Source organism: Capsicum annuum, chromosome 5 (assembly GCF_002878395.1).
Source record: "Capsicum annuum cultivar UCD-10X-F1 chromosome 5, UCD10Xv1.1, whole genome shotgun sequence".
NCBI classification, from domain to species: Eukaryota; Viridiplantae; Streptophyta; class Magnoliopsida; order Solanales; family Solanaceae; genus Capsicum; species Capsicum annuum.
In genome coordinates, this window is record NC_061115.1 from 31037134 (window position 1) to 31045852 (window position 8719).

The 8719-nt window shown below is 31.5% G+C and overlaps 2 protein-coding genes across 2 annotated transcripts; one reads left to right on the forward strand and one right to left on the reverse strand.

The window, feature by feature from the left end:
- Window positions 1-1957: 1957 nt before the first annotated feature.
- Window positions 1958-4580, reverse strand: LOC107871739. Its single transcript, XM_016718630.2, has 4 exons — window positions 4421-4580; window positions 3861-3973; window positions 2679-3215; window positions 1958-2581 (listed from the first exon to the last, which is right to left on the reverse strand). The coding sequence occupies exons 1-4, from the start codon at window positions 4578-4580 to the stop codon at window positions 1958-1960; spliced, it is 1434 nt and encodes a 477-aa protein (XP_016574116.2).
- Window positions 4581-6035: 1455 nt separating this feature from the next.
- Window positions 6036-7673, forward strand: LOC107872384 (probable calcium-binding protein CML25). Its single transcript, XM_016719118.2, has 2 exons — window positions 6036-6576; window positions 7271-7673. The coding sequence occupies exons 1-2, from the start codon at window positions 6232-6234 to the stop codon at window positions 7499-7501; spliced, it is 576 nt and encodes a 191-aa protein (XP_016574604.1). The 5' UTR covers window positions 6036-6231; the 3' UTR covers window positions 7502-7673.
- Window positions 7674-8719: the final 1046 nt, after the last annotated feature.

Below are 8719 nucleotides of genomic sequence, written 5' to 3' on the forward strand. Positions count from 1 at the left end.
ATCTCAAAATCATTTCAAAATACCATTTCAACATATATCTCGAAATCATTCAAAATAAAAATATAAAATTTACAATTATAGATATCAAGACATCTCATGTCTCAAATATATATTCAATAATTCAAATCGTCATTGGGAAGCATAAAGCTTGACACATATCTCAAAATATTATTCCAAAATACCATCTTGACATACGTCCCAAAATCATTCAAAATACCACCTCATGGTAAAAGTGTGTAATTCGCAATGATAATTATTAAATCATATCATGAAAACATTGAGATAATCATATAAATCGAAGTTTATTCATTCAATTATTGGTGGACTGTTTTGATAGGTTGTAGTAGATCGACCATAATGTTTTACTTCAATAGTCAAATTAGATGAAACTAATTTCACTAGAAAGAGGACTCTTAGAGCTTTCCGTTGATATATAGTAGCTCACCCAGATCATTATGTACAAGGATTTATGGTCGTTTGAAGTTAACCCAAAAATTCTCTTTTGATAGGATGAACTAGATTGACTATAACTTTTTTCTCTGATAGTCAAATTGGATGAAAACAATTTCATTAGAAAGAGGACTTGCAGAGATTTCCGTTGATATATAGTAGATCACCCAGATCATTATGTACAAGAAGTTATGATCGTTTGAAGTTGACCCTGAAATTCTCCTAGCTGCAGTAATTTTAATTTCCTGCACGTTTTACTGTGATACTCTACGCAATGGTAGGTCAACGTCTTTGAAATACTACACAAAAAATTTATGGATCGCTCTAAAGCGTAGAACTCGATACGTTTCTCATGAAATCTTTACGAAGAAAATTTTCTAGGGTATTACAGAAACTATGTTTAATCTTGAGCTTGGTAGGGCTCTTATGTTGCCAAAAGTTATAGGATATTTTAGCAAATCTTGAACAGTTCCTCTTGAGTTGATTCTTTGGTATGGCTGTTACAACCATTAAGGGATTATCTGGTTGTGATCGGTATAACTTCATATGGTCTGATTATAGTTAAGAGGATCGAGAACAGTATGGCATGGATAAGAGGGATTGTGTAGTATCAAGTATACCTCTTGAGCTGGAAAGTTTATGTTTTAATGTTTTTGTATAAGTGCATAGAAAAAGGTTAATTTACTAACTTTTGTTTAATCTTTTGGTGTTCCCCTGCAGTATGATGTAGTTCCTTCTGACATCGTATCAGTCAGTTCACTTGGTAAAAGGTCAATGGCAGAAGAACAAATTAAGAAAAAGAATCCAGCTGTTGTGAAGATTAGCCCATGGACGTTAGCACGATTGAATTCAGAGGATGTTTTAAAATCTGCGGCTGAAAATTCTCCAGCCTGTAGCAGTAAGATATTGCACTGGTTTCACTGTAAACTAAAGAGTGTCTTTTTTTCTTATGGAATTTCATAGAAGACTATACAACTTATGGAATTTCAAAGATTGAGTTGTTGACGTGCCTTACAATATTCTAGCCTACAATAGTCTAGCCGTTTTTCTTGGGTACGTTTGGTTGCTAAGGAAGCAGAAGAAAAGTGTTAGAAAGTTATTTGATTTGTCTTTAGGTGCGTTTGTAAGCAGGAAAAACACACAGTACAAAGCACCGTACAATTGCTACTAGAAATTGTATTGACCAGCTATGAATCATGATACTACTACTAAAAACCGAAGCATAGCTACAAATGCTAGCTGGAATGAAGTTCTTTTATAAGATGAAACATAATACTCACAGATGACATATGAAAGATAGAAAAGAGTTGCAAACTCTATCGAAAATCATTTCACATAAAACACCAACAACTCTTATGTCTTAAGTACTAATGCTACAAATGCTAGCTGGAATGTTGGTACAAGATTTCTACTCAATTAATTCAAGAAACAATTATTATACTTAGAAATAATCCACAAAACAGAATTCATTAGACTTAAAACGGTTAGAAATTTTAAGAGTATCCACTTAAGTTTGATTATGAGTTGGACATCGGCTCCTATCATGTCCATTCTGTCTACACAACCCGCAAGCTCGCCCATATACTGCAGGACCATGATCCATCTCAGTAGGTACTCTAGTTGTCCTTTGTCGCATAGGATGACGATAGAATTCATTACTTCTCATTATAAAACTTGGAGATGGCCAATATGCCTCGTGCCCAACCGGTGAGAATGACCCAAAATATGTAGCAACATAATTCTCTGTTGTAAAATGCTCGCTAACAAAATTTCTAGCCAGTCCTCCCATTCTTTCAGTAACCTTCATGACATGTGAACACGAAAAGTGCAAATTAGCCCATTTTCCACAATCACATTTTTTATCATTTAGTGAAACACGATGAGGATTGCCACCAGTACCATCAACTTGAATAGATCTAACCTCATATGTCCCAGTGGATATATTCCAATCAAAAACAAAGTGTTTTTTTGAACTTTCGTAGTTCTTCTCCCAGTTTACTTTGAACCTGCTTGTCCATAATTTCTTTTGCTCTACAAGTTGGTGCACTATTTGAGATCTACGGGTATACCGTTCAACTATTTTCTCCAATGAAAGTCTCACCATGGCAGTGACAGGCAATCCTCGAGCTTTCTTTAGAAGGCCGTTGAAAGACTCTGAAAGATTTGTTGTCAACACTCCCCATCTTTTTCCATCATCATTCTCATATCAAAGCTTCGAACTTCCTTACTTGATGAGTTGATGCAGCATTCCACATCAAATCACTGAGATTCCTCTTTGGAAAATAAGATTGAAAGTTACTCTTAAGATGTCTTACGCAAAATTGATGAAAGGCCCGAGGCTCCTGGAATTGCCACAACTCTGATAAACTAGCTAAGATTCCTTTTGCCCTATCAGAGATAATACATGCATCTTCTCTATCCTTTATTACATGTGCGCTTAGTTTTCTAAAAAACCATTTCCATGCCTCTTTCGATTCCCTGTCAACAATAGCAAATGCTAGAGGGAGAATGTTATCATTTCCATCAATTCCAACAGCAATTAATAATTTTATCTCATATTTACCATACAAGTGGGTTCCATCTACTGAAATAACTGGACGACAAGTTCGAAATCCATCAATGCATGGATTGAAAGCCCAAAATACAAATTTATATGTTTTTACCTCTAACGAACTCATTGACTCTTCATGTTTCCATTCTACAATTGTTCCATGGTTAAAGTGTTGAAAAGCTGCAAAAAACTTAGGAAGCTCACTAAATGATTTCTGAAAATCACCATACACCAATTTAAATGCTCGTTGACGTCCAAGCCACGCTTTCCTATATGTTACTTGATGACCAAATATCTCATGAACCTTAGAAATGACATCTACTACCAACAATTTAAGATTTTTACGTATTTGATTTAGAAGCAAAGATGCAATTAAATTGGTATCTAGGTTAGCGTGACCTAAAGTAAGCCCTTCAGTCTCACATCTATGATTATCAAAATACTTTTCTATCTTCCAAGGCTACCTCCAATCTTTCGGCCTTGAAGAAACCATCGACAACCTAATGATTCGTGAAACCTGCATCTGATAATTCATAGTTTCTTGGTTGATGTTACAACTATGAATTCTTCATTTTTGCGCAAACTCCAAATTGTCACAACCCGTTTCAATCTATCTTTGCTGCTAAAACACATTCCTTTTTAGAAAAAAAAAATTCATCGTCAGACTAAACAGAACAACAATTCATCTCAGATTCATGGGTAGAGATAAAAATATCTTCTTCATTCTCTAATGCTGTAAAGTAGGGTATATCATGATTTTGCATTTCAGACACACTTTGACCAAATTGATTATGAAGATTTACACCAATATTATTTTGAGGTAAATCTTCACTATCATTGGTATCTTCATCAGATTCACTTTCTGAGATTTCACTTTCTCCATCATCTTCTGAAGGTTCATCTTTCTCCGAATTTTCATCACAAATTTAAGCATGTGCATCATTACACAAATCAAAGTTATCCTCATCTTCTCTGCGGAAAAAAAAATAATGAATTAGTGAAGTAGTGATGCATAAGATTTCTTATAGTTTCAAAAAAAAAGTAAAGATCACCCACCTGATCTCATATTGTCTGTGGCCACTTTCAATGTGTCCTTGACTACTTAATCCTTCATCATATGATTGATACTCATGTTCGTTAGGGCTTGCATCAAGTGATTGATGGATACTAGGGGTTGCAGTATATGCAAAATGAGGATGATGAGCATGGCAAATTCATAATTTTGAGCTAATAAATTCATATGATAACCATGCTGACCATTCATTTGAAATAGATTATCATGATTTGTTGGTCTAGTCTTTACATACATCTCCAAAATATTTATATCAATTTTATTCGAAAATTTTTTAGGAATGACAAAAAATTGTAGCAAAGACCGGTCATTCTCTATTTTAAATTCAATAAACCTTGTAATGTTACCTTGAAATGAGCATGGATATTTTCCAGAAATATCCATTTGAATATTTTCACCGTTTGTCCTCATTTTTTCATGCAACATTGCAACTAGTTCAACGTAGCTAGTTGAAATAGACATGCTAACAATCATTCTAGCATCTTCGTTGTATCTAAATCCTCTCATTTCAGAAATTATTTCACCACCTCAATACAAAGCAACCATCACATTTTCTTCAAAATTAACCATTTTTCTGCTAAACACAAAAATAAGATATGTATTATAATTATTAAAACATTACAATAATTTTAATGCATTACAAAATATTGGCTAGCCATACCTATTAAAACTTTGTAAATGTCGTTTCTAGAATAAAGCACATAAGCAAAAGCTTTGGTTAGAATTGTAAAAATGTGTTTGAACATTCTATACATACCGTCACTTATATAATTTGTTGTCCTAAAACTTTGCAGGTCTGTGATTTGATTCGCTAGAAACGTTACTCACAGTAACGTTTTAAACTAAAAATGTGACTAGTGATTACGATTTCAAGGCAAAATTTTGATGAAAAAAGTTGTTGGGTTGATTTGATAGAATCGTTATTCGGAGTAACGTTTTACAGCTAAAACGATATTGGTGATAACGTATTTAATGTCAGATTTGTACAGAGATTCTTGGGTGGCAGAGCTACAGAGAACGTTACTAGCGGTAACGTCTTATGTCTAAAACGTTACCAAGAGTAACGTTTTATGTCAAAACGTTACTGTGAGTAATGTTTTATATTCTAACGTCTAACGCCAATTTCGTTTGAGCCGTTAACCTTTTTAAAACATAAAACGTTATTGGGAACAACGTTTATACTAGTTTTGTAAAATTTTCAAAAAACAAATTACTTTGGTGAATTGATTCAAAAAATGACTTATTTCGGTTCAAGTTTCCTTTTCTTAATATGTGCAGTCAAAATCTTAGAACTTACTTACTATTTTTTAAAAAGTTTATTTTGTAGTCAAAGGTGATTTTTAAAAACATAGTTTATTTCTTTTCTTTTTCGGAGAGTTATAATTTTTGTTTAACTTAACAATTTGGGAAGTACTTCTTTTAGTAAACAAACAAAAATGGTGGAGCACTTTTTCTAATACTAGAGCATTAATTCATTGAGAGAAAATTAAAAACTGTTTCCACTTTAATGGGAGAGTCTAATTTTCAGCTTCACAAAAATAATTAGTACTATATTATAATAAATATTAGTTTTGTTTTTCCTTAAAATTTGACCGAATAGGGTTAACTATTAAATATTATAAGTTTTTTTTTTTTTTTAGTTAGAAAAGGAACTTTTAATCTTCTGGAAAGTTGGTCAAACACGTGGAGTTGATGTATCCTACATATATAGTAAATTACTATAAAATCATTAGCTATAAATAAGTAAAATCCTAAAATAAATATTTCCCTTTAAACAGCTGAAAAAGAATCTTATACGAACGTTCCACATGTACTTAGCCTTTAAATCACAACTAATTCATAAAATCTTTCCCGCATTGTACGGACAATACAGTCCTTATCGTGCATGCACGTAATAAAAATACCTTCCTAATCTTAATTTACCCAAAAAAAAATAAAAAATCAACCAAATCTCAACTTCCTACTCCTAAAAGGACTCAAAAAAACCAAAAAAATTTGAAATATTCCTTATAAAGATCCCCAATTATCTCTCCTTTCTCTTTATCTATTCTTATCTTATCTTCTTGAGAAAAGAAAATTCACACAAATTCAAGGGTGTTTTCTTGCTTCTTGTTTCATTTATTCATTCATTAATTTGGTGGAAACCAAGTTTTTAAATATGGGGTTGAAATCACTATTCAAGATGAAGAAAAAGCGTGCCTCTAGGAAAAACAACCCTTTCGTTCACGAAAATCCAACGCCCGTAATATTATCGAGGGTATCTTCGATAGATTCACGTGCAAGGGTCGAGGAGGAACTAGAACAAGTGTTCAAAAAATTCGATGTGAATGGAGATGGAAAAATATGTTCGTCCGAATTGGGGTCCATCATGGCGAGCCTTGGGCACGCCGTGACAGAGGAGGAGTTGATTGACATGATACGCGAAGTGGACTCGGATGGGGATGGCTTCATTGATTTGCAAGAATTTATTGAGCTTAATACCAAGGATATCGATTCCGATGAGGTATGACTTTTTTCAATTTTTATGATGGTATAATTAACTTTTGTCCGTTGTAAAAAATAAGTAAAATAAATAAGTAGGGCTTTTTTTTGTTTATTTAAAAATTATTTAATCATACTATTCTTAATTTGTTTCTATTAAGAGCTACTAACGATTTTTGATTAGATATAAAATTTATCCGTCCAAATTGTTTGTCGTTTTCATTTCTCGATATTTAAACTATCTAAACTTTGATTAATATTTTAAAATTTATAACTTTTATTATATTGATATAAGAAAAATTACACTTATAGTACTCTATTCTAAATATCTAAATTATAATTTTAAAATATTTAATTGATCTGATTTAATGTAGCTTCAAAAATTTATCAATATAATCTTAAAAAAAAGAAAGCAAGACACTTATTTGAGACGGAGAGAGTATTACTTTTTGAAATACAATGAAAAAAAGAGAAAATGTCATATAAATGGAATGAATACAATGAAAAAAAGAGAAAATGTCATATAAATGGAATGAAATAGTTTAGCATAAAGAAGTTATTTGGCATTTTACACAACCTGTTCCACTTATGCTATATTATTTTGTTGTTAGTTAATTTTAAAAAAGAATGAAGTATTTTTTGTTTAATAATAATTTAATTCTCAAATTAATTATTTTGCATATAATAATTCACTCAACTTTTATGACATGTTTAAGGTATTGGAGAACCTTAAGGACGCATTCTCGGTGTTTGACATGGACAAAAACGGATCAATCTCCGCTGAGGAGCTACAAACCGTTCTCCAGAGTCTGGGAGAAGATTGCTCATTGGCGGAATGTCGGAAAATGATTAGCGGTGTGGATTGTGATGGTGATGGAATGATCAACTTCGAAGAGTTTAAGATTATGATGGTAAAAGGTTCTCGCTTTGATGCAAGAATTGTGTAAATTCAATTTGGTTCTTTTATTTGTTCTTTAAATTCATATATTTAATTTAAGAAGTAGTAGTAGGATTTCAAACTCTATTTAGAAAAAAAAAAGAGGAGGAGGACTAGTAGTTGTTCTCATTGTCGGAAAATTACTAATTTCTAATGAAAATTGTTGGTGGAATTTGTCGAAATATGACTTGTCGATGACGTTTTTGTTGGATTTTCTTTTTTTTAACAAATTTCTTATCGATGAGTCAAATTTTGACCTGATGTCTCTCGAAAATCAGTAATTTTCTGATAGTGTCTTTTTTATTTTAAATTTGTTACTTTTAGAATTTCTTATATGTAGTTCCAAGTTATGGAATGCTGAACAAATGGGATTAGAGGATTTAAAGAATTGCTATTTGATTATTGGAACTCCATTTTATAAATATTATTGTGTTTAATGATAATTGGAGAGGAATATATGGTTTTAAATTTTCGTTTCAATATCGGCATTTCCAATTATTTCAATTGCTAAAACATTAATGAGATTCCCGTTAGTACTTCTTCTTTTTTTCCTTAATTTTGGCTATGTATTTAGACTAATTAGTTTAGGATATGTGTTTTGTATGTATGTCATGTCAGCATTATTAACTTGAACATTTTAAGTGTAAGGTCCTTGGAAAATATATGGTTTTGTGTGTCACGCTAATTGTAAGTGTTTGAAAATCTTGAATATTGTTGTAAGTCTATACATTTGTCTTTTATTTTTTAATCTGTTGTTCTGACCCACAAAATTGACAAGAAAGCCTGATTAAGTTGAAATTGCATGTAGAGTTCATTCGAGGACAATACTCCTTATCAATAATTTTTTCATATTTAGCCTACACAATTCTACAAAAGTTAAATTTTAAATCCTGAAAAAAAACAAATAGACCAGCCAAAAGAAAATTATAAGACTTGAAAACCTTACACCATTTTCATATTCTTGCAAACTCTTCTCAAGATTAGTTCTAATTGTCCCTCTAACATGTGATTACAAACAATGAAATTGTGCAAACAAATATAAAATAGTAAAATATGTGAAAGTTGATAATATTAACAATAAATAATTAATAAAGCTAAGTATTTTAAAAAAAATATGTAAGAGGATTACACAATAATCAATATGTGATTTTAAATAATATTAATGTATAGAATTTCACGCTCAACAAAAGAAAAGGAACAATTCCATAAATGAGAAGAAAATTTCTAT

Excerpts from the sequence above, each read along its gene's own strand:
- LOC107871739 (XM_016718630.2), bottom strand. The coding sequence starts at position 4,580 with ATGAGAGGATTTAGATACAACGAAGATGCTAGAATGATTGTTAGCATG. Across the intron at positions 3,216-3,860 it reads AGAAAGTGAAATCTCAGAAA|AAATCATTTAGTGAGCTTCC; the intron begins GTGAATCTGATG and ends GGTGATTTTCAG. Across the intron at positions 2,582-2,678 it reads ATGCTGCATCAACTCATCAA|AAAGCTCGAGGATTGCCTGT; the intron begins GTAAGGAAGTTC and ends GGCCTTCTAAAG.
- LOC107872384 (XM_016719118.2), top strand. The coding sequence starts at position 6,232 with ATGGGGTTGAAATCACTATTCAAGATGAAGAAAAAGCGTGCCTCTAGG. Across the intron at positions 6,577-7,270 it reads AGGATATCGATTCCGATGAG|GTATTGGAGAACCTTAAGGA; the intron begins GTATGACTTTTT and ends GACATGTTTAAG.